Source organism: Natator depressus, chromosome 8, assembly GCF_965152275.1.
Source record: "Natator depressus isolate rNatDep1 chromosome 8, rNatDep2.hap1, whole genome shotgun sequence".
Lineage (NCBI taxonomy): Eukaryota > Metazoa > Chordata > Testudines > Cheloniidae > Natator > Natator depressus.
Genome location: NC_134241.1, coordinates 14,998,714 through 15,024,905, shown reverse-complemented (window position 1 = coordinate 15,024,905; position 26,192 = coordinate 14,998,714). Strand labels below are relative to the sequence as shown.

At 42.4% G+C, this 26,192-nt stretch overlaps 1 protein-coding gene across 1 annotated transcript in view; it reads right to left on the bottom strand.

The window, feature by feature from the left end:
* The window catches only part of LOC141991978 (organic cation/carnitine transporter 2-like), a 45,471-nt gene extending 19,354 nt beyond the window's left edge, over window positions 1-26,117 (bottom strand). The window contains exons 1-4 of the mRNA XM_074960485.1: window positions 25,648-26,117; window positions 5,741-5,844; window positions 2,547-2,701; window positions 1,328-1,499 (exon numbers count right to left, since the gene is read on the bottom strand). Of these exons, the coding sequence (XP_074816586.1) occupies window positions 1,328-1,499; window positions 2,547-2,701; window positions 5,741-5,844; window positions 25,648-26,040 (824 nt within the window). The 5' untranslated portion in view covers window positions 26,041-26,117. The remainder of the gene's footprint in view (window positions 1-1,327; window positions 1,500-2,546; window positions 2,702-5,740; window positions 5,845-25,647) is intronic.
* Between the last annotated feature and the right edge of the window lie 75 nt (window positions 26,118-26,192).

Sequence of the window (26,192 nt, the reverse complement as noted above, 5' to 3'; positions counted from 1 at the left end):
AGAGACCTTCTAAAAAACATTAAAATGTATTACTGGCACGCAAAATCTTAAATTTAAGTGAATAAATGAAGACTCGGCACACCACTTCTGAAAGGCTGCCGACCCCTGAGGTAGCAGAAAAGCCATGGGTATCACTAGGTAAAACCATATGTAGGAGAAGGCATCAGAATGCACAGACACTACAGTGATGGATACTATAGAAAAAGCTAAGATAGATACAGGACTAGCCAAGTGCAAAGAGAAGACAAAAGTGCAACAAATTTCCTCTAGCTTAATGATAATGCCAACAACTAAGCCATCCTTCATTAATATTACGGAAAGTTCTTAAGGAAGGCTTTGGTAATAGACCAGAGATGTTGGTGCTAAGGTTAGTTCTTTACTGATAGAACTTTAGATGTAGGTTCTGTCTATATCAGTTATTTTCAACCTTTTTTCATTTGCAGACCCCTAAAAAAACTTCAAACGGAGGCGTGGACTCCTTTGGAAATTCAACCTGTGGTCCATGGACCCCTATCATAGAAGTCTTAGACTGAAAACTGACTGAACAGAATTCAACTATAAATGTTGCACCTGCTTGGCACGACATTTGACACAACATGAGAAAGGGCTAACTGTGGGTTTCTATGGTAATGATAATATTTCTGGGTTTTGACCTGTCGGTGGGGTTATTCACATACTTTTGATTGGTAAGAAAAACGGAATGCCTTTTTTGGGACCTGAAACTTTATTTTCATAGTCACCTTTCATGGATCCCTTAGACATAGTCTGCAGACCCCAGGGATCCGGGGACCACAGGTTGAAAACCACAGGTCCATGTTAACCAACTTCAGAGCAGTAATTCTCCACGGATGCAGTAGTACTGGTGGAACCTTTAAGTGTAGGTAGGACTTGGGTGTTTCTATGACACTTATAGACCAGATTCCAATCTCAGCTCTTGGTATGAAGCCAGCATAGTTACATCAGTGTAAATCCAGAGCTATTGAGACAAGAATCAACCTTAATTTCACAGCCAGACAGCCCTAAATTTAAAAGTAGTTTTATACATTTTTTAAAGATTTTTTTTTAAAAGGAAATTTAAGATTCTGTACTACAATGGCAAAATCTGGCAGAAGAAATGAAAGCTAAAGATTTCTACTGTCTATGATTCTATTAAACACCCCCAAAGGAAACATCAGACACACTCATACTGTTTCAGTCATAACCTCTTGCTAAAGGCCAATATTGCAACAGATTCCACATTTCTGTTATGTTAACCTCAGGTCTGAACCCTGTCAGCTGTAGGTGAGACTTTCTGAAGCCAAACATCTTTTAAAGTAGTTACACCCACCACCACAGTGGAATGCACAGCAGCCCAGGTAAAGTAAGAGCCAGAAGCAGCGTCCGCCAGTCTCTGATGAAGTACGCGAACAGTGGCAGCAACATGTAGCCCATTGCATAAAATATGCAAACGCCTAGTGTGCAGAATATAACACGAACTGTTTTGCCAAGAATTTCTGTGCCTGTTCAAAACAAGAGAATGTGGATTAGCATTTTAACTTATCAGAAATAATAGCAGCCAAATATTTTACTACTATACAAGAACGGACGCTACTTTTAGCAAAACTGTTCCTCACACATGCTTCAATTGTTAGCACTATATCAGTTGCAGTTTTTCCTGTTTTAATGAGGCGCTGCCAGATCTATCTTAGGGCCTGATTCTGCACCAAAAGGTAGTAATTTTATGAATAAAAACTATGTGATTAGACCCTAAAATTGTTCTAACTCAATGACTAAAAAAGCCTTCTGGATTCCAAAAGGACTCACAACAGAAGGCACTAGTCTGGTAAAACCTACACCAATAAACCATGTTTTTTGCCTGCTGCAGCAATTAGCTAAACACCATTTTCAGAACTGTTCTGGGCTTTGTTATGGCCACAAAGAATTCAGTGCTCTAGACAGTGAAGTTGCTTTTTAAAACAAAAGCATTCAGAGATCTCTCTTAAACAGATTCATAGTCAGTCTTACTTGTCCTCCAATCAGACACCTTTGCTTAGCTATCATAGAATGGATGCAATGACAGAATCCATGTGACAGTTTAACTTTTATCACAGATTGTTTTAAGAAGTCTTAAGTTGTGCTTACATGTTTGATCACAATTACAAATTACAATATCATATGTACAATTTGCATGTGTTTGGATCCAAACTGCAGTTCACCAGAGCAACTGGGCACAACTCATTCTACACGTCTTCCAACATATGACTATGAGTGTGCATCTAACTGCATCCTCTCACTGGAGAGCTCTTGCTTCAGATAAAGACTTGTTCTGATTTACTCCCTTTGCTCATTTAAGTATTTGGTAAACAAAGCATTTTATTTTGATGTGTGGCTATTTTACTAAAAGGAAAATTTTCAAATGGATTAGGAGTTAGCCATGCTTGGTAAGGTTATATTCTTATTAACAGTGCTGCTTGGGAAAAAATAAAAAAAACCAAGCCATTAGTAAATGAGGAGAGCAGGGGGAACAATAACACTGAAAATGTGCTATGCATAACAAACTCCCATACCAAGTACAAAAGCTGCCACATAGTTAGAGATCTGTCCCATGCCGACGATGACAAAGAGCACTGAAAACATCTCCCAGCTGCTAGAGAAGACCTGCAGGAAGCTGAAGCCGGTTTGCACCCCCAGGGTCGCAAACAGAACTTTCTTCCTGCCAAACCTTTCGTGAACAAAGACAAAAATGAAAGGGTTACATAAGAAAGAGTCATGAAAATAACAGCAAGATCAGTGAATTAGTTTTGCACATAGGGGGTCTTTATAACAAGAAAATGTCTCAGAAAGTGGAACAAGTAAACAAATATTTCAGACAAGCTAAAAATTCCACTCCAAAAGTGGAAGAATATCTTATGCGCTGCAATTCGGGGTATGTCTACACTGCAGCTAGGAGCTCGCTTCTCAGAATGGGTAGACAGGCACATGCTAGCTCTGCTCACTGCTAAAAATAACTGTGATTGCATTGTCTTGGGCGAGTACGCTGGCAACAGATGTGATTGTACTGAGGCAGCTAGCCCAAGCTGCTGGCATGCCCACACCACCATTTTTAGCATGCTAGCTTGAGCAGATCTAGCACGTGTCTGTCTGTCTTTCCACACTGGGAAGCATGCTACCAGCTGTGGTGCAGATGTACCTTAAGAGATTTCTTTGAGAATCTGGTGGGAGGTTCTCTTTTCAGGGATGATGGAATGGGTGTGGACAAGTGCAAACACCTAGAAAGTGAATTATCGCTAAAATGCAAAAGATGAGGGGTCAGTGACTCAAAAGTAGTGCTTTCTTCCACATCCCAGAGTGGGACAATAAACACAAGGCAGAGAACTGGAGTCTTTTGAAGAGGAAAAACTCTGGCCCCGTGCCAGTCTATAGTCATTAAGGGCCCCAATTCGGCAAACCTTACTCAGTTACACTGAGGAGTACCTTGCTCTGTGACTAACCTAACTGATTTCCAATGGGACTATTCAAGGAGCAGAGTACCAGACAATGTACTTTGATGCAGGGAATCCTGCTTAACACAGATTTCATGTAACCCTACTTCAAAATTAAACTTGGTCAAGAGAGTGACAACAATGGTGCCCAGATACCACAAAGTGCAGTATAAGACTTCGACAGATTGGAGGGATAAGATGCACAGATGAACCAGAAAAAGGCCTTTCCTCATCAATCCATTCTGAGCTGCTATTTCTCCATTTACTCCATTACTCTTGCCTCTCAGATTACTATCTGCCTGCTCTGTAGGAGCAAGGCAGATTCCAACATGTCTGCAACACTGTTTCTGAGGCATACTGCTTGATGGCACTAGAGTGTAAAACATATCAAAGGAGAAATCCCCTGGGAGCAAAACTATGCCAAACTAGTCTCTCCTGGGACAAAGTGTGGCTGTCCATCATGCCCACTTCGGTACAATAATCACATTAGCATTTGGAAGAGACACTCTGTACCTATACCAGTGGTTATGTTTCTGGGCTCCTTAGCAATGTTTCCTCAGGAATCATTAAGGTAGCAAGAGAGCTGAATCTAGCTTCAGGATTGTCATAACCTAAAGGTATGTCTACACTACAATAAAAGACACACAGCAGGGCTGTGGATGGCCAGGATCAGCTGATTCAGGCTCACAGGACTCAATCTGCAGGGCTATAAAATTGCAGCAAAGATGTTTAGGCTTGCACTAGAGCCTGGAATCTAAGGGCATGTCTACACTGCAGTTAAAAACCCATGCCTGGCCTGGGCCAGCTGACTCAGGTTCAGGAGACTCAGGCTAAAGGGCTATTTAATTGTGATGTAGATGTTGTGGATGTCTCAGACCCTTTGACGTGGGAAGGTTCCAGAGCCTGTTTCCAGCCAGAGCCAGAACATCTACACTGCAGTTAAACAGCCCCTTAGCCCGAGTCAGGTTGCCCAGGCCAGCCGTGAGTGTCTAACTGCAGTGTAGACAATCCCTAAGACACCGCAAGGGGGAAAGGGTCTCTGAGCCTAGGCTCCAGCCCAAATCCAAAGGCCTAAACTGCTATTTTTAACCCTGCACTCCAAGCCCCATGAGTCCACGTCAGCTGACCCAGCCTCTGAGACTTGGTGTGGCGGGGTTTTATCACAGCATACACATACCCTAATAGTGCATGATGAAACACTCCTAAACAGCCCGACAACAGAGTCCCTCCCTGTTGTAAGAAGAGAGGGATGGATTCTAAATACCATACTCAGGCAAACTATTTTAAATCCTTGCGGGCGCTTCGTCCAAGTAAGAACTTCAGGATTTGGCCCCAAAAGACCAGACGTTAAACATGTATGAGTACTACTATTAAATCAGAAAAGTAGAAGGGTGGCATGTGATTTCACTGGAAACCAGGTAAATGCCACATAATGTATTGCACATTAGACTTCAGATATTTTGAAATGCAAGAAACTAAAAAAACTGGGTTTTTCAAATACAAGAATGCTTCCATTTTGTTTTCACCCTGGTGCTGATAAACAAGACAGCCCATGGTTCTAGTAGCTGGGTCAATAAGCCACTTTATTAGAGATTGGTGAACAGTATTCGTGTTTTCTAGCTTCCACAAACTCAAACTACTGGACTTAGACCTTAAATCTGACCACATAGGGTACAACAGAAGCTACGAAAGCTTGTACAAAGGGAGTTATTGAACTGAGCTAGAGAAAGGAAAACATGTTTGCGGTAAGTACCCATAACAGAGATAGTCCACGTTAAATCAAATAGTACAACATTGGCCTGATTTTTTCAGTAGCAGCCCGTAATTTTCCTCCAACACATCAGGCAGTGAGAGGTCTGAGTGCTATGTAACCTACCCAACAATTGTTAGTGCCTGTTTTAATTTGTGGCTGCAAAAAGACTTGAAATACAGAAAAAAGGCTTTTGGGGAAAAAAAAATAAGCCCCATAATAGTATTTTGCTTTGATTAGGGTAGCTGACTTTATGCCAGGCTAAGGCTCTGTCTACAATGAGATTAGATCGTCTGGGGTAAAAATGCCAGCAGTCAATCCACATTAGTGCTCTCGTTGTTAGTATCAACGCTACAACCATAGTGTTTTTGGTGACCATTTCTCATCAGTGTTGGCCCAACCTAAGAGTATATCCACTTTGCTACAGTTTGAACAGGTCAGGCATTCACCACTGGCTCATTTAATTTTTTAAGTGTGCTTTTAGAAAATCAGAGATAGAGAACTATAAGTTTTGGTGTATATACTTTACTTGTCTGAGAGTTGTCCTGATATAAAGGATCCAACCAGAACACCCACAAAAAACAAGGAGGTAGTTAAGGGAGCTTTCCAGTCATCGTCACATACCAGATTCCACTGCAAGAGAAAAAGAGCGAGCCTTAACATTAAACGTTTACCAATAACACTTTGATTTTTCTTCTAAATTAACCAAAGTTAATCCAAATACTTTGATGGTAAATGATTAAAGCGTACACTCTGAAAGGAAAAAAGCCCCCACCAAACAAACAAAAAAGTCAACCTGTTTAGGCCCCAAAATATAACTTCACAAAAGATCATTTAAATGGCATAATTGGAATCCAGGGCCTAATTCTGCAGCAGGGGTGAATTCCTTGTCATCCTGGAAAACTTGGGGCCTCAGTAACAATATATTATTCACGTCACATGTAGTTCCCCCACCCCCAAAGTTGATGTAAGGGATTTTTCTTCTTTGAAACAAAGATAAATCAACTAGTGTGACAGTGTTTCTTTATGGGCCTTATCTAACTCCTGCGAAAGACAAAAGAAACATCCTATTAAAGTAAAGAAAAGAAAAGGATAATTTAAAAAGTCTTCCATTAGATCTTTGGATTTCTGTCTTAGGGCAAAATGCAGAGAACTGCAATGGAAACTTCTCTTACCTTAACACTGTCTTCCTCAAAACAATATTAAGTAGAGACAGGCCTCCACTGAGCAGAGAACAAGCTATCCATTGTGGCTAGTTATACAAGCTGGGTTTTGTGATATGCTCCCAAACACTTTGGTTTTGCTCTGCTTTGCAACCCAAGAGTACAGATGATGCAGTTATTCGGGAGCAGAATTTCCAGATACTGTTCTTACTGTAAACCCCCCAGCTAGGCTTAAAGGATATATGCAAAAAGAGGGAAAACAAAAGATACAGTGCTCTAGAAATTCTGCTTGGGAATTTTTGGTCATAAACTTCCCTTCCAAGAAATGCAAACACAAACACACACACATACAGTAAAAAGATCAAGTGTTTGAGTCTCATTACTGACAAATATTGTGGGGAAAAGGAAAGGGGAAAAAATTATCCACTCAACAAAGGCATGCAATAGTTCACAACTGTTCACGTAGCTCAGGGAAGGCTGAACAGATGTTATTGCACTAATAAAGCCTTCATAAAGCACTTTAAATCTTACAGTGACATATTAACAGTAAGTAATGAAAGAGGCTTAATTTTATTCATATTATCTGGAATTTTTTTTTTAAAAAATTGTTTACTAGAGCCAAACAAAACAAAGCCAGCAGGGAAGCCACGTCACCCATAGCTAGCTGTTCTATCACCTCCACAGGAATAGTTGTGGCATTCACTCCCTGCTGAGGTTTGCTTGTTAAAGAGATTTAACAGAGAACCAATGAGCTTTGGGGAAGAGGAGCAGGAGCGGTGCACTTAACAGTAGGCCGAGCATGTGACTGGAAGCCAGAAACTCAGGAGTTCTAATTCTAGCTCTGCCTGTGAGGCAAGGCCAAATCCTGCTCGTCTCACTCATCCATAGATGATCCACTGATTCAAATGCTACGGATTGTTTAAAGAGTGGATCCTGACCCTGCTGCCCAATAGGGAGAGTCAGAGAACAAAGCAATCCAAGGGAGAGCTTTGCATCGCAGAGAAGGAAGCAGTCTCTTGAGCTGCCAGCAGTTCCCCTTCTTCTTGATAACTGCCCTTTGCAGAGTCCTAAGTTCTTAAAGACTAGCAGGCCTGCACAACAGAAGGGAGAAAACCAGGGGCCCAGAGCAGAGTACCAACCTCAAGTCAGAGATGCTTCCTCCTCAAGGAAACCAGCTGACAACATCCAGCATCCAGGCCTTTAGAGAACTGCAGTTGTTCCTCACTGCTCTGTACTAAGGTATTGAGAATACTGTCCTCTTCAGTACCTCCATAACCTCCTCCACAAATGCCCTCCTTCCTACCCCACTCCCTCTCCATAAAGAAGTAAGAACTGTCCTCAGTGCAGATCAGCAGAAACTCACCCCACAATCATCCAGCCAACAGCCTTACACTGGCCCACTCTTTTCATCTGCTGGTCCCACAACCCTGCACAGAGATGCTATGAGCTCCCCCCTGCCTCTACTCTCTGTGCAGCCTACCCTCCCACTACTGGCTCCTTGCAGGGAACTGGGATGGTCAGTGGGAACCAGGGAGTAGTAGGAATCTAGGGGCCGCAGCATTTGCTCCACTCTAGAGTCCTAGCTCACAATGGAGAGATAGCGTCCCTCCTTCCCAGCACTGCACTGTCAGTGGGCCCAGAACCCCCATGGAAAAATCCAGCCCCGATCCATCTTCACTCGCTATTAGTTCCTTAAGGGCTGACGAAGCGCTGCCTCCTGACAGGTAAATAGTCTGAAGGCAAAGAGGGGAAAGGCTCAGACTGTAAGTGAAGTTGTTTCTGGGGTGTGGGTAAATCTCAGGGGTCCAGTATCTTCCTTCCGGTACCTTTTGGCTCCCCAAGATCCCCATGCCACTGAGCCTCTGGTACCAACAATCCAGGTCAGACTAGATGATCACAATGGTCCCTTCCAGCCTTAAAAAATGTACAAATCTATATGCTCTGACTCAACCAGAAGTTTGTTTTTAAACCATATCCAATTTGATTTTAAAACTCTGAGTGGTGGAAAATTCACAATATCCCTAAGTAAGCTGTTCCAATAATTACTCATTGTTAAATATCTGTAACTTCTTTCCAGTCTAAATTTGGCTAGCTTCAGCTTCCAGGCACGAGATCATTCCATGTTTTTGTTCACCATATTACAGAGCCCTTTAGTAAAAGAAATCCTCTCCCTACGTAGGTACCTATAGGGTATGTCTACACACAGATAAAAGATCTGCGGCACAGCCATGGCTGGGGCCTAGTTTGTGGGGCTAAAAACTGCTGTGTAGACATTCAGGCTTGGGATGGCACTTGAGCTCTGGGACCCTACACCCACATAGGATCCCAGAGCTCAGGTTCCCACCTGAGCCCTAACATCTACATAGCAATTTTTCAGCCCAGAATCCGAGCCCTGCAAGCTCAAGTCAGCTGACCTGGGCCAGCTGCAGATTTTTTATCCCTGTGTGGACGTACCGACAGTGTGTGATCAAGTCACCACTTAACCTTCCTTTTGATAAGCTAAATAGATTCAGCTGGTCTCTTACCATACGGCAAGTTACCAGACCATGGATCATTCTTGTAGCTTTTTGCTGAACTTTTCCAATTCTGCAACTATTCTTCAATTCTTTTCTGTTTTTCTCCCATATCAGATGACCCATGATTATGTCTTGATTAATGTTAGGCTAACCGGTTTATTCTGTGTACCCTTTTTAAATACTAATACAGCATTAGTTTTTTTATGTCTTCTGGAACTTCCCCAGTGCGTCAAGATTTGTTAAAAAAAAATCAACATTAATACCTCATATTTTTTCAGGCAATTCTTTTGAAACTCTTAGGTGCAAGTTATCTGGTCCTGCAGATTTTAAAATTTCAAATTGCATCTACTAAAGTTAAATGTCCACTCTAGTTACTGTAGCAATAGAAAGATATTAATGCACTGTCCAGCTACTTTCCAGATATAGAAGAGGAATATTTATTGCCTTTTTTGCACTGTTAATCGTTATTATTGCATACAAACCATTACTTTAAGTGTTACAGCAGATGATGGAAGAACCCACTCTTTAACCTTGGTAGGTCCTCCAAAAATCTCTCAAATTAAATGCAAAAAAGATGCTCGGTGGAATACTGGATTAAAAACTGGACATTCTCCATTATTGATATGAGACACGAAACTTTTTCCTGAACAGGTTGGTGAGACTCCCTTTAATAATTCTGCATATTGAACTAAACAGTGGATTAGACCATTTTCACACCCAGTGCGAATGTAAATTTCACCAATCTTGCCTGAAACAGTCCCGTTTATACAAACTGGAGTTTGCAATACAGATTGTTCTTTTAAAGTTCTCTCTCAGTCAGAATTCACTGAACATGGCTTCACTCCATGTCCTAACATGCGATGTCTCCTACATAATACAACACAGAAGTCACAGGAAAAAAAATGGCCATTCTATCTTGACAAGGAAACAGCACACTGATAATCTCTGAATTCTTCTCTAGTTCAGAGTCTATCAGACATACACGGCAAACAATTAAAAAAAAAAAAAAGCGTCTATTACATTCCTGTCACTGAACAAAACTAAGGAGCCTAAACTGACTGGGAAATCTTAGCATAGCACAGCACATTTAACACCTTGAAAATATACAGCAAATGGCCATTGCCAAACAAACTGAATCCATCAAATCACCTACAATTGACTATTACTAAATATACCAATAAAGCACCACCCCCTGCATAGTAAATACCAATCTCGAATCCTGCATTAGTAAAGACTCTCCCCTTCACCCATTCCACCTACTACAGCAACCAATGGAAATGGGCATCTATTTAAATACATTACTACTAACATGGGGCAAAGATCCAATTGGCCAAAGATTGTGTCAAGCCATTTATAGAGTCACTGGCAAAAGCAGTCCATACATAAGTGATTATTCTCAACTTGTCATATTGTACTTGTGAATTAGCTATATGAAGTAATGTTTAGCTACCTGCTTTTATGGATAACATGCTGTCCACTTACAGTGTGTGTCCAGGGACTAAAATTTTCTTCTGGTCACTGGCCCAGGGCCATTTCTTGGAAATGTTCACGGTACTGAAAGTTTTCATACTACTCTGCCAACGGTTACTTACAATAGCAGATGGAGAGATATCCAATATTAAAATGCCACTCCAATTACCATCTTGGCTTTTCTTCCATTCTAATAAAGCGGTTTAGGAGTTGTAATGCTGAGAATTGCTAGAAGCAGAAACCAATGAGAGCAACTTGGAATCACAGCTTTCCAAGGCCCTCCGTTTGTGGAACATCAGTGGTTAAAAACAAAAAGTCATTTTAAGTAGGTCAATAAAAGTGTGGGCCAGATAGCAATCAGAATGTTGAAATCTTAAGGTCCAATATCTCATGACTTGTTTGGTCATGAATGAGCACAATAAATGAAGCCTGGAGTCTTCAGTTTTCTAGTGGCATATGGAAATGGTTCATAAACTGTGGTCTACAAAGCCACCGCTGTCACAATAATGAAGCAAAAAGAAAAGGAGTACTTGTGGCACCTTAGAGACTAACCAATTTATTTGAGCATGAGCTTTCGTGAGCTACAGCTCACTTCATCGGATGCTGTAGCTCACGAAAGCTCATGCTCAAATAAATTGGTTAGTCTCTAAGGGGCCACAAGTACTCCTTTTCTTTTTGCGAATACAGACTAATACGGCTGTTACTCTGAAACCTAACAATAATGAAGTATTGCCATTCTTTAGGAATCATGTTTCCTGCTGGGTGTAGCCAGTCCCGATATCTTGCAGGGACTAAAGCTCTGAGGTGTAACTAACGCAAAGCCTGCACCACTATACTTAAAGGTCACCTGGGTTGTCACTTTCCACTAGAAGTGCTGTTTGGCATTGGTCCAGGACTGAATATAGAATGTCTGAGACCAGAGAAATGAGTAATTTTCATTCCCCAATATCCTTTCAACAAGGTTAATAGAGTTCATGGAATTTGCCTACAATGATGTATCGGGCATAGCAGGTATGTCAGAAGTGGAGTGAAGAGGGACAGGCATTCTTATTTCCATGCTCCCATCTTCTCTTGCTGTTCAGTTCCTCTGTCCCGATAACATGCAAAAATCTATTTTAGAGGTTCTACTCTCTTCCCTTGGGATGACAGTCATCCCAGGCTCCCAAAAGGCCTTCTCAATGGTTCCAAGCATATCCTGGGCAGCTGCTGCCCACTTTTTTCTTAGCTCAGAGCCACTCCACGTAGCAGAGGAGAATGGGCCCAGTTACATCAAAAGCAAAATAAGTTCATAAAAAAAGCCTTCCTTCCACCCCCACCCCCTTTTGTATAAATCTTTAAAGCTGCCTGGTCTTTGTCTTCAAATCCAGCATTCGTTTCTATGCAAATGTTAGCAACAGAGTAATCAAATCTCCTGAGGATTCTAAGAGGCTGCAGTGAGTGAAACAACTGCTAGAAATGCTGCTTTCTAATATGTTAGACACCAGCGTTTAGGAACATGATGAATCCTACCACTCAAAACCACGGGCACAGAGTATTCTTGCTGTATAGTGATCTAAAGCTGTTGGAGAACATACTTTATTTAAACGTTACCATTTTACAAGACTTCAGCTCCCAGACACTCTTAACATTGCATTATTTGAAGCTGACTGTCAGGCCAATTGACTGCAGAGTCAAAAACAGCTTCAAGATATCGGTCAGGTGGGTCACACAGAATGTATTGGAAAAGCAAAGGTCATAACAAAAGAGTAGGTGAAACAATAACAATTTACACATTTGATCTGTTTCAAAACACACTTGGCAAGTGAGTGTCACATTCCATTAATGATAGGTGAAGAGACACAAACAGGTCATGTGACTTGACAAAGGTCACAGAAGTCTGTGGGACAGCTGTGAATCAGACTCCATGTAATCTGACTCCAAGTCTCTTCATCTGATAGTAATCCATAACCCACCCTTGCTGTTTATATGCCAGATAATAAAATGGGTGTGGGAAGAACTTAATATCCCTCACACTATCAGATGTTTGATTTGTTCTCTGTACAAAGCCCTAATTTGTTTGTAGTAGTAATTAATGCTTTTCTCTGGAGAATATTTCCAAAATTCTGTACAACCTGTTTTGTTTAAAATTGGGCATTTGGAACCAAAGTAAACCCCCAAATTCCTAGCATTATAGGAAACTCAAGTCCAAAACTTAAAGCATTTTAATTAATTTAGTCATTATGAATTTCTAATCCTTTAATTCAACAATGGAAAGTATTTAAAAAATTTAATTTTACACTTAAATAGGATTACTATCACAGCAGTAATAAGAGAATTCAACCTGTTAAACTGGCATTTCCTTTATTCTTTCATCGTATGCTCTGTAATCAAATAATGATCTGAAAATTTACATAGTACCTTTTATTTAAAAGGAATGAAATTTGAAAACTCCTCACAAATAACACTTCAATCACAAATGGAATGAAAGTAACACTCTGATGAAACACTACGATTTTTAAAACAAGTACAGCCAAGCTATACAATAACATTCAAGACAAGAAGTGAAGAAGACTATCATACCAAATCAGAAATGCAGGGGAAGTTTAGGTAGAGAAGAATGTACTGTAATTACCTTAACTGAAAATTTGGCCAGGCTACTGAGGTTAACACAATAACTCTTATGAAAAGTTTTGTGAGACCTTCAGTAGCCTCAACTGGTCAAGGCCACATTTTTAGATGCATCCACTACACCTGTAAAATCCTACCTAACTCAGATGGAAGAACAACACTTTATAAATTAACATGACCAAATCCTGCAGTGTCTAAGGGCTTGTCTACATGGTGCATTAGTTGGCACTAGTGGGATGTAAATCATACTGTTAATGTAGTCACAAAACAGGACTTCATTAGCATGCAGTAGGGAACTGTTAGGATGCACCAGCAGGATTCATGGAAGCCTGTTAGTGTGCAACATGCTGGTGCACGCTACAATTTATATCCCTCTAATGCAGACTAATGCACCGTGTAGACAAACCCTAAGACTCCCAACCAGACAGTGACCTGGCTTGACCCTGCTCAGCTTGTGCTGTGATTCTGTCAGACCTCCTAAGAACATAACATACAAACATAAGAACAGCCATATTGGGTCAGACCAAAGGTCCATTTAGCCTTCTGACAGTAGCCAGTGCCAGGTGCCCCAGAGGGAATGAACAGAACAGGGAATCGTCAAGTGAACCTTTCCCTGTCGCTCATTCCCAGCTTCTGGCAAACAGGCTAGGGTCACCATCCCTGCCCTTCCTGGCTAATAGCCATTGATGGATCTATCCTCCATGAATTTATCTAGTTCTTTTTTGAATCCTGTTATAGTCTTGGCCTTCACAACATCCTCTGGCAAAGAGTTCCACAGGTTGACTGTGCGTTGTGTAAAGAAATACTTCCTTTTGTTTTAAACCTGTGGCCTATTAATTTCATTTGGAGACCCCTATGTGCTATGAGAAGGAGTAAACAACACTTCCTTATTTACTTTCTCTGCACCAGTCATGATTTTATAGACCTTAATCATATCCCCCTTAGTCATCTCTTTTCCAAGCTGAAAAGTCCCAGTTTTATTAATCTCTCCTCAGACGGTAGCCGTTCCATAACTCACAAGATAATATGACAGTATCCCATTTTTAAAAAATCAAAAGCAACCAACCAACGGACAGTGATAGGCGAACTTTCTTATAACAAACTTCCGATCTGATTTCACTACAAATTTTTCAATGCATTGCAACATGTAAATTGCAATTCTATTATAGGGGAGTTTTTCCATGGAGGTTGAGGACATCTTACTATATAGTACCACTGTGCATACAGTAAGCTTCACCACTGTTGTGTATGCCTGGAAAGTTACAGAAGTAACTGCCAAGCCAGTAGTATGTAATTTATTACTCCCCACGAAGTAGACATGTTTCTCAGATTAATCTGGAACAGCCTTCCAAGGGGAGCGGTAGGGGCAAAAAACCTAACTGGCTTCAAGACTGAGCTTGATAAGTTTATGGAGGGGATGATATGATGGAACTGCCTACAATGGCACGTAACTGATCTGCGACTGCTAGCAGCAAGTATCTCCAACGGCCTGTGATAGGACACTAGATGGGAACGGCTCTGAGTTACTACAGAAAATTCTTTCCACGTGTCTGGTTGCTGGGTCTTGCCAATATGCTCAGTGTCTAACTGATTACCATATTTGGAGTCAGGAAGTAATTTCCCTCCCAGGTCAGACTGGCAGAGACCCTGGGAGTTTTTCGCCTTCCTCTGCAGCACGGGCCACTTGCAGGTTTAAACTAGTGTAAATGGTGAATTCTCTCTAATTTGAAGTACTTAAATCATGATTTGAGGACTTCAATAACTCAGCCAGAGATTATGGTCTATTACAGGAGAGGGTGGGTGAGGTCCTGTGGCCTGCAATATCCAGGAGGTCAAACTAAATGATCATGATGGTCCCTTCTGGCCTTAACGTCTATGAGATTACAAAGAACTATTCCACTACAGAAGCACTACTCCGATATTAATGAAGGTTCTATTTCCTTAAGAGTGTTACTACAGACACCAAACATAGATAGACCATTACAAATATCAAATACTTCCCCTAGAGGCTTGCTCAGTTTCACCCCTGTTATATAAGGAAGACTTTTCTGAATCTTGCAGTTTCAGGCTATGCTGTTTATTGTTTTCTGATCCCAGCACGGGCAAACATAAAAGATAAAAAACAACAAGAAATTGGAAGTATTCTACATGCTAAAATTTCCTTTTTAAAACTGAGCTGATAGTAACGGTTTTGTTTTGGTCGACCCTGCTCTTCCCTCCCATCTGCTACCCTGTAAATGAAGGCAGAACCTTCAAGTGACCTGTCATTCTCCCTATTCACTACTTATGAACTTTGAACCAAATTCTGCTTTTAGCTATACCCATGCAAACCACTACACTTAATGGGGTAACATGGGCATAAGTGAAGGAAGAACCTGTCCCTCTGAGAATTATCACACATGTTTCTGTGTTATTTATTTATATTTATCAAGTGCCCAACGCCCAAGGTGCGCTATTACACTATATAAACTATCCAAAAATGCAAACCAGACCCACATCTACAAAAGGATAAAGTATATTTCTTGAATTGCTTCTCCTGAAGTTGTGCTAAGCCTTTACAAGGGTCTCATCCGTACAGAAAGTATGGGGAAATTTCAAGCTTTTTCATTACTTTATAAATCAATACAATACAATAAAATAAACCCAAAACAATGGTGCTGGTGGTGAATTTGGGAGGAGTGGTGGAGAAAGGAGCATGGATATAATGGTGAACTAGCCAGCAACTTCTTTTTTTAATGCTAAAATTAGTTTTAAAGAGTCATGGAAACATTAGCTCTATAAATATATTGTCTGTGTTATGTCTAAGGTAGTGATGTCTTCATTTTCACTGCAACAACACTGAAATGCTAGCCTACTGAGCTATACAAATATGGGCTACTTCAGGTAAGTATCTCTGGGGCACTTCTGTCTTTTTGCTATTGATTAACTGAGAGGCAAAAAAGGAGCACTTTCTCAAAGAGACAATATTAAAAGTACAACAGCAAACTGATGCAAAGGAAAGATAAGAAGAATTGTAAAAGGCTCCATCAGGAGCTCTTCAATGAACTGAAAATCAAAAAGCAATCCCACAAAAAGCAAAAACATGAACAAATTGCTATGGATGAGTACAAAAGAATAGCACATGCATGTAGAAACAAAATCAGAAAGGCTAAGGCACAAAATGAGTTACACCTAGCAAGGGACATCAAGGGACATAAAAGGTAATAGGAGGTTTTATAAATACATTTGGAGCAAGAGAAAGATGAAGGAAAGTGTAGGTCCACTACTTAGCCGGGAAGGAGAGCTAAGAACAGGTGACATAAACACCACAGCTGTCTTGAATGCCTATTTGGCTTCAGTCTTCACCAAGAGGGTAAATTCTAACCAGATACTTAACACAACTAATATTAACAATAAGGGGGAAGGAACATAAGCCAGAATAGGGAAACAAGAAGTTAAAGAATATTTATCTAAAATTAGATGCAGTCAAGTTGGCAGGGCCTAATGAAATTCATCCTAAGTTACTTAAAGAACTAGCTAAAGCAATCTTGGAACCATTAGCAATTGTCTTTGAGAAATCATGGAGGACAGGTGAGGTCCCAAAGGACTGGAGAAGGACAAATATAGTACCTAGAACAAATGATTAAACATTAAATTTGTAAGCATCTAGAGGATAATAGGATTATAAAAATAGCAAGCATGTATTTGTCAAGAACAAACCCACCGCATTTCCTTCTGTGACAGGGTTACTAGCCTAGTGGATAGGGGAGAAGCAGTAGATGGGACATATCTTGATTTTAGTAAGGTTTTTGACACAATCCCACATGACAGTCTCATAAGCAAACTAGGGAAATTAAGTATAAATTAAATTGCCATAAATTGGATGCATAAGTGGTTGAAAGACCATACTCAAAGAGAGTTATCACTAGTTGGCTGTCAAAATGAGCAGATGCACCTAGTGAGGTCCCACAGAGCGTCAGCCCTGGTTTCAGTACTATTCAATCTTTTCATAAATGACTTGGATAATGGAGTGGAAATTATGCGTATAAAATTGGCAGATAACACAAAGTTACACTTTGAAGGACAGGATTAGTATTCAAAATAATCTTGACAAATTGGAGAACTTGTATGAAATCAACAAGATGAAATGCAATAAAGAGAAGTGCAAAGAACTTAATTTACGAAGGAAAAAATTAAATGAACAACAAAAATGGGGAACTGGCTAGGCAGTAATACCGCTGAAAAGATTAGAATGGATCACAAATTGAATGAGTCAACAATGTGATAAAGTTGTGAAAAAAGCTAATATTCTGGGGTGAATTAACAGAAGTGTCATATGTAAGAAAGGAAGGAACTATCCTGCTCTAATTGCCACTGGTGAGGCCTCAGCTGGAGAACTGGATCCAGTTCTGGATGCTGCACTTAAGAAAAAAGTGGACAAATTGGAGACAGTCCAGAGGAGAGCAACAAACATGATAAGGTTTAGAAAACCTGACCTATGAGGAACTGTTAAAACTAAACATGCCCAGTTTTTTTTTGAGAAAAGAAGACTGAAGGGCAAACTGATAAGCTTTCAGATATGTTAAGTTTCAGAGTAACAGCCGTGCTAGTCTGTATTCGCAAAAAGAAAAGGAGTACTTGTGGCACCTTAGAGACTAAGGAATTTATTTGAGCATACGCTTTCGTGAGCTACAGCTCACTTCATCGGATGCATCCTGTGGAAAATACAGAAGATGTTCTTATACATACAAACCATGAAAAAATGGGTGTTTACCACTACAAAAGGTTTTCTCTCCCCCCACCCCACTCTCCTGCTGGTAATAGCTTATCTAAAGTGATCACTCTCCTTACAATGTGTATGATAATCAAGATGGGCCATTTCCAGCACTAATCCAGGGTTTAACAAGAACGTCTGAGGAAGGGGGGACCAAGGGGAAATAGGTTACCTTGCCAAGCTCTGCGATACAACTGCATTTGCTCCAACCCCTCAGACAGAGACAAACACCTACAAGATCTCTATCAAGCATTCTTACAACTACCATACCCACCTGCGGAAGTGAAGAAAGAGATTGACAGAGCCAGAAGAGTTCCCAGAAGTCACCTACTACAGGACAGGCCCAACAAAGAAAATAACAGAACGCCACTAGCCGTCACCTTCAGCCCCCAACTAAAACCCCTCCAACGCATTTTTAAGGATCTACAACCTATCCTGAAGGATGACCCAACACTCTCACAAATCTTGGGAGACAGGCCAGTCCTTGCCTACAGACAGCCCCCCAACCTGAAGCAAATACTCACCAGCAACCACATACCACACAACAGAACCACTAACCCAGGAACCTATCCTTGCAACAAAGACCGTTGCCAACTGTGCCCACATATCTATTCAGGGGACACCATCACAGGGCCTAATAACATCAGCCACACTATCAGAGGCTCGTTCACCTGCACATCTACCCATGTGATATATGCCATCATGTGCCAGCAATGCCCCTCTGCCATGTACATTGGTCAAACTGGACAGTCTCTACATAAAAGAATAAATGGACACAAATCAGATGTCAAGAATTATAACATTCATAAAGACAGGTTTCAGAGTAACAGCCGTGTTAGTCTGTATTCGCAAAAAGAAAAGGAGGACTTGTGGCACCTTAGAGACTAACCAATTTATTTGAGCATGAGCTTTCGTGAGCTACAGCTCACTTCATAAACCAGTCGGAGAACACTTCAATCTCTCTGGTCACACGATTACAGACATGAAAGTTGCGATATTACAACAGAAAAACTTCAAATCCAGACTCCAGCGAGAAACTGTTGAATTGGAATTCATTTGCAAATTGGATACAATTAACTTAGGCTTGAATAGAGACTGGGAGAGGCTAAGTCATTATGCAAGGTAACCTATTTCCTCTTGTTTTTTCCAACCCCCCCCCCCACCCCCCACTTCCTCAGATGTTCTTGTTAAACCCTGGATTAGTGCTGGAAATGGCCCATCTTGATTACCATACACATTGTAAGGAGAATGACCACTTTAGATAAGCTATTACCAGCAGGAGAGAAAGCCTTTTGTAGTGGTAAACACCCATTTTTTCATGGTTTGTATGCATAAGAACATCTTCTGTATTTTCTACAGTATGCATCTGATGAAGTGAGCTGCAGCTCACGAAAGCTTATGCTCAAATAAATTGGTTAGTCTCTAAGGTGCCACAAGTACTCCTTTTCTTTTTGCAGATATGTTAAGGGCTGTTAGAAAAAAAAGACAGTGATAATGCATTCATCATGTTCACTGAATGTAGAGCAAGACCAGCAAGGGCGATTTAGGTTAGATATTCAGAAATCTTCCTAACTAGAAGGAAAATTAAGTACCGGAATAGGCTTCTAGGGGAGGTTGTGGAATCCCCATCACTGGAAGTCTAACCTGCTCTTAAAAAGAGCAAACAGGTTGGACAAACACCTGGCAGGGATGGTCGAAGTTTACATGGTCCTGCCTCAGGACAAGAGGCTGGGCTAGATGACCTCTTGTGATGCTTTATAACCCTACATTTCTATGATCCAATATTGTAGAATCAAAGAGCTCCTTCAAGTGCAATTCCTTTTTAAAAGCCCATTTTTAATGGCACGGGGTGCTGGCAGGCAGCAGAGTGCCATTAAAAATCCGGCCCGGCCTGCTCTTCTCCGCTCCCCGCCCCCTCCCGCGGAAACAGGGGGCAAGGCGCAGAAGCTTGGTCCTGCCGGCTCCCCTGCCTCTTAACGGCTCCCCTGCCTCTTCCCGCAGTGTGCTGGGTCCCTGCCCCTCCTCCTCCTCTCTGTCCCTGCCAGCCGATCAGCTGATGGCCCTTGCAAGGGAGGAGCAGTCAGAGGGGAGGCAGAGAAGAAGCAGGGGCAGGGCCTTGGGGAAGCAGGCCATATCCCTTCCAGCCCCCTGCCGTGAGCACCCCACAACCCCAGCCCACATCTCTGACCCCCCACACACACACCCAGCCCTCTGCCCTGCACACCCCCAAGGCCCCTGCCCTGAGCCCTGTACCCCCCCTCACACACACCCAGCCCTCTGCTTGACTCCTTCACCCCCCCCCATGACCCCAGCCCTGACTCTGGCACCCCACACATCCCCAGCCCCCGCACCCCCCATGCACCCCCCAAATCCCTACCCCCACCCCGAGCACCAAATGGGAGCTCCTGCACCCCCCCCCCCACATTCCCACCTGTACCCCTCCCACCAAATGGGAGCTGCCCAGGTAAGCGCTCCATACCCAAACCTCCTGCCCCAACCCTGAGCCCCCTCCCTCATTCTAGCTCCTGGCCAGACCCTACACCCCAACCCCCAGCCTGCTCCTTCACCACCAGCCCTGTGCTCAGTGCATTCCCACCCTCAGCTCAGTGTAGAGAGAGAGGAAGAGAATGGCCAGAACTAAGGAGAAGGTAGGTACCCACTGTATGTGGGTAGGGCCGGGACCTCAGACTGGCAGCGGGCTGAGCGGGTCCAGCAGCCGGGATTCAGGCTGGTAGGAGCCGGCGGATGGAACCCCTGAGCAGCAGCGGGCTGAGCTGCTCAGCCCACTGCCAGTCTGGGGTTCTGGCTGCCGGCCCCTTGCCAGCCGGGGTCCCGGCTGCAGGCCCCGCTCAGCCCGCTGCCGGCCTAGGTGAACAGAACCCCACACCAGCAGCGGGCGGAGTGGGCCAGCGGCGTAAGATCAACATTTTAATTTAATTTTAAATGAAGCTTCTTAAACATTTTGAAAACCTTGTTTATTTTACAATACAACAATAGTTTAGTTATATAATATATAGATTTATAGAGAGAGACACACCTTCCAAAAAACATTAAAATGTATTACCGGCACGTGAAACCTTAAAGTGAATAAATGAAGACTCGGCACACCACTTCTGACAGGTTGCAGTCCCCTGATATAAGTAAACAGGATGTCTTTTCAAATTGTGGGCATATTCAGCCTGTAATTTGAAAGCCAAGATAAATGTTTTTCTTGCTCTGACATGACCAGTAACAAAGATTCTGAAATCAGGACTTTCATTAGACTTCCTCATCTTCATATGTTAGTAGCTTTCCCAATGAATACATCTGTTCTCTGTGTATAGTCAGTATCATATCTGCTCATTTTTGACAGAAGTGCGGACTGCTTTTCACTTCTGATTGCCCCGCAGAAGTAGCCTAGCTATGAAAGAAAGCTTAACTAAAGTCTTGTTTACACAGGGACAGTCAGGAAAATTAATCCAAATTAACAAAAGGTGGATTAGTTAAATGGCATTAACCCATGTGGACACCCTCATTCTACCCTTAATTCTGTTTATCTTAATTACAAATTAATACACACAGAGAGCACATGTATTAAGAAAGCTGGTAACATGTGAAGAGGAGGAAATCTAATGAGAGTCCTGACATGACTTTTGCTATGCTAAACCACCACTATAATATGCATGTCGACGTCAGTAAATATTTAACTTGGTAGAGAAAGCTTTGATTTGAACTTCAGCCACTGGTTGCATTGTTATATAAACAAGGCCCGTGCAGTTTCATTAATCTCTCCTGTTTACTCTTTAAAAAAAGTAAACTTGAATACCTGGAACTTAGGCACATTGCTGGTCTATGCTTCCGTGGGCAATTCCAACTGTTGGTACCATTGTCTCCACTTTCCCACACACCCCCTGTTAATTTGTTTCATGTGAGCTCTACAAAGGTGCAGGGGTCTGCCTGCATAGAGCTAATTACATGATCAGGGCCCTACATTGTGAATTTTGGGGGGCAGGGACGGTCTCTTCCTATAGGTTTGTACAGTGCCCAGCACAATAGGGTACCAATACTGAGTAAGGCCGTGGGGCACTACTGTAATTCCAACAACAACAAGAAGAATAAAAGAGAGGTAGGCTTACAATAAAGTTTCTTTTTTTAAAGTCAAATAATGCTTGCATTTTGTTGAAGGAACAAACAAAAATGTACAATCTTGCCCTTAACCACTTGATTTCAAATTCCCACTAGTGTAAATTTTGCAACGGGATATCCTAAAAAAAACTGAAAAATTTAAGGATGAACACACATATGACATAAAATTATGATACTTACCACCTGGCATGCGGCAATTACTCCTACCATCTTAACACTTAGAAAGTGGCTGAACAGAGGTTTTCAGAATAGCAGACCAGAAGTTGAGCACATTTTAAATTGGCCAAAATATGTAAGACCATTGCATTATCCAAGACAAGTCTACCTCCTCTTTGTTCCTCCTCTACAGTCCCTTTGTCTCATTCTATTTCAGTGCCAAATTCTGCTCCCAGTTACACCTGCTCAATGCCACTGAAGATAGCAGGGTTTAACAGATGTAACTGGAAGAAGAATTTAGCCCTTCATTTAATTATCACACCTCTAAGTGTTTTAAGAGCCATATATCACTTTTTATTACCATTTCATTCTGCCACTTACTTACATAAAAAAGGAATAAGAATTACATACATGGATGTTTTCTTGAGGGCATGAAGTTTTATTCACCTCTCCACTTATAGTGTTTGAAATGACTCACAAATACAAAAGGCAGTTACAGTATGTATAAAATGATCAAATATACCAGCATCTCTAACTGCAATCTTCTGTTATTAAATGTACACTAGGAAGACTGACTGAGAAAGAGGGATTTGCTTTTAGACAGGAAGAAGCAAAGGAAAGGCATTTTAAACCGCTTCTGCTCCTTCAAGACTGTCACATAAGTGAGGGCCTTTACTGTGGTCATGTGACATGAGACAGAAGATGCTTCAGGCAACATTTTTTTTTCTAGATTTCAGTTAAAGCCAGATCTGGGACAAAGGTCCTCTTGGCCATCTTGACAAGTCAGAGAGAGATATGCAGCTAAACATGAGATTAATGAATCATAAAAGGGCAGGAATGAGCCAACAGATTAGAGAGTTAAACAAGTTTAACATTGAAAACCTGTAAGTGAGTGAAAGGCCACAGCTCTTGCAAAACTCACCCAGAAGCATAAACATTTGTAAAAGAAGTCATGATGCATGAAGTCTGGGTCTGCCAAGTTAACTCCCGCACACACAGGGATCAGGCAAACAAAATATAGTTTCAAACAAAATATCAGCCAAACTGCACAGACAGAGTGTTTTCTTGAAATTCTAGTGTCACGCACTGTATCAGCTTTCTTTATTCTTACAGTTTGTTACCAGACTCTCCAGCTTTCTGAAGTTTAAAATTCAGCCAGTTTAATTTGTAATTGGGCTGAAACTCAGTACACGGTTTTGACAGCGAGGAGACAAATTATAGGCTGAAACCATGTCTAAACCACCAAGCCATTGAGCTTTGAAGCATTCAAAATAAAAACAACACAATGCCATGTGAACTGAAATAATTTTAAAAAGACTCCTTTTTTTATGTTCTCTGCAATAATAGTTTAGGCCTTTGCAATAGTGCTTTTGGGCAGTGTCCAGAAAGAAGTTCAGAACAGTTAAGTGTCTAAAGCAGATCTTTAAAAGCAATTTAGGTGATGCATCAGTGCTGAAAGGTGAAAGCTGGCGTGGAGATGACAAAACTTCACTAAAATCAGCTGTGAAAATCGTTCAAGCCTCAGTCACTATTGAAGCTCATCCGATGAACAGTATGTATCCGATGAAGTGAGCTGTAGCTCACGAAAGCTTATGCTCAAATAAATTGGTTAGTCTCTAAGGTGCCACAAGTACTCTTTTTTTTTTTTTTTTTTTAACCAAAGCTCAGTAACAGGTGTCAACAACCAATTAAAGTTTTGCCCTGTCTACACTGGCTGGTACAGTGGTGTGAAAAATCATCATGGGCCTTCTATTTAAAAAAAAAATCTCATGTGCCAAATTTAATACTGGGACAGCAAAATCCTAAGCCACTGAAGTATGCAGGTTACATCAAAAGAGGCTCAAACTTCCTTTGTTACAGCAATCTCCAAGGCACTGCTGCAGAGAAGCACAATGGTGCATGTTGTTCCTGCTATTTATTTTTAAAAGGTCTCTTTCCGTTTCTTGTAGAAGCTTTCAGCAGGGGAAAAATATCACAAGAGCTTGACAGACAAAGTTACATATGATGTGCGGGGGGAAAAAAAAAGACAGAAACTTTCACAATATCACTCTTCTGCCTCATAGCCACATTTCCAGCAGCTTAAATAGAGATGACATAACTTTTTTCTTCCAAGTCTCTCCTTCAGCAATAGCTTCCAACACTAACCTGAACTCTTGTCCTGTATATTTTAATAATCTACATTAAACTGTATGCTCTCCAGTACACACACTTTGGCATTCCAAATTATTTTAAAAACAGCATGTACATTTAAGACACAATATAAAAACAGGCAGGCTGCAGAGGCCAAGTATAGGTTCCTTTGCAAACACCTACCCAGATCTTCAGTTAAGAAAGAGACATCAGCAAAGCCCAGCACAAACTTCTCTGTGCAAAGTGGCTTGCTTCACTAGGGAATGTCCAATTTATTTTAATATTAACATTTGGTAGGCATGTCTGATTTCATAAATGTGTAATCAGAAGTTTCACTTCATATAATAAGATCACCAAAAACAATATGTCCTGGGTTTTGTAATAAGTCTCTGTAATTTGAATGCACCCTGTTAAATGGAGAGAGCTGATGACTGTATTACTGTATAATGTTTCTCTAAACAAAAGCTCACTGTTGTAATGATTTTAGTTTGGTCTCTGATATTTACATAGCAATGATTAGTTAACCTGTTAAAAGAAAAGGAGTACTTGTGGCACCTCAGAGACTAACCAATTTATTTGAGCATAAGCTTTCGTGAGCTACAGCTCACTTCATCGGATGCTCACGAAAGCTTATGCTCAAATAAATTGGTTAGTCTCTAAGGTGCCACAAGTACTCCTTTTCTTTTTGCGAATACAGACTAACACGGCTATTACTCCTTAACCTGTTAAAACTTTCTAAAGAAAGAAAGGGAATATATTCAGTGACCTGAACAGTCAGAGAAAAGTCAAGAGGGGAAAGTGTAGGGTTGATGTAGCTACAGTAAGCAACTCAAGATGAACAGGTCCCCAGAGTAATGCGCCCAGTATTGGATATGCAATCCCAAAAGTGTGTAGGTAGTGGGCTTCAACCTAGAGGACAGGTGTATTTATGGCCTGCAGCCTCCCCTCCTGCAAGCATACCTATTGTTACACACTAGGTAACCCTGGGCCCACTTTTCCCCTTCCACCAAGTTTCAGAGCTCCCATCCACTCCACATCTCAACTGAAACAGTAGCTACTGGAGTCAGTAGACACTAGGTCCCACATCCTGTGACAGAGGGACTGACAGGTAGAATTCTGTCCCATGTCATGTGTCGGGGACTAGGAAGCAAAGCACAGTCTCTCTTGGTATTACTGATCATTTATGCACCAAATCAGCACATCATCAACACGGCACGGCAGGCTAGTCCCCAGTGCCTCCAGCAGTTACCGATACACTCAGACCCCTTACCCCAGCCCTCCAAACTCCTACACTGGCCCCACGTGGTTGGCACCCCCCTTCCCGGCCCCCAATCGCCAGCACCTCCCACCTTGGGCACCCCACTCCCGGTGCCCCCCCTCCCAACACCCCTCCCAGCAGCATCCCACGCCTTGGCCCCACCCCCCAACCTTCTCCCCATCTCCATCACCCCAAGACCCCTTCCCTCCCCACCCCTCTCGTCCCTGGCCCCCAGGGCGGCCCCCCGCCCGGGCGCACCTCGGTGACGATGGTGGAGCGGTAGATCTCCCGGCTGTACTCCCAGCCGTCCAGGCACTTCTCCTGCTCCAGCTGACTCAGGTCCACGTCCCGCCCGGGCTGCAGCCCCAGCGCGGAGAAATTGGCCAGCGACTCCAGGCAGTAGCGGCGGCACCTGCTGGGCCCCTCCCGGCCGCCCTGCAGCTCGCGGGGGATGCTGGCGTTGAGCCACTCGCGGCTCAGGTTGGCGCTGGGGGGCACCCGGCAGCGGTGCTCGGGGGCGCCGGCCAGGAAGACGATGGAGAGCCCGGTGAAGCCATTGGGGACGATGCTGGCGCTGAGCAGGAAGAAGACGAAGCGCTGGAAGGGGCCCCACTCGCCCAGGAAGGCGGTGACCACCTCGTAGTCCTGCATGGCGGGGAGCCGCCGGCGAGCGACGGCCGCGCGGCGCTGGGGTCCGGCGCTGACTGGCGGCGGCGGCTACACGCGGCCCCTTCTGGCGCGGAAAGCTAGCGGCAGCCGCAGAAGGAGCCGCGGGACGGGGGTGGGGCTTGGCAGCCGCCGGC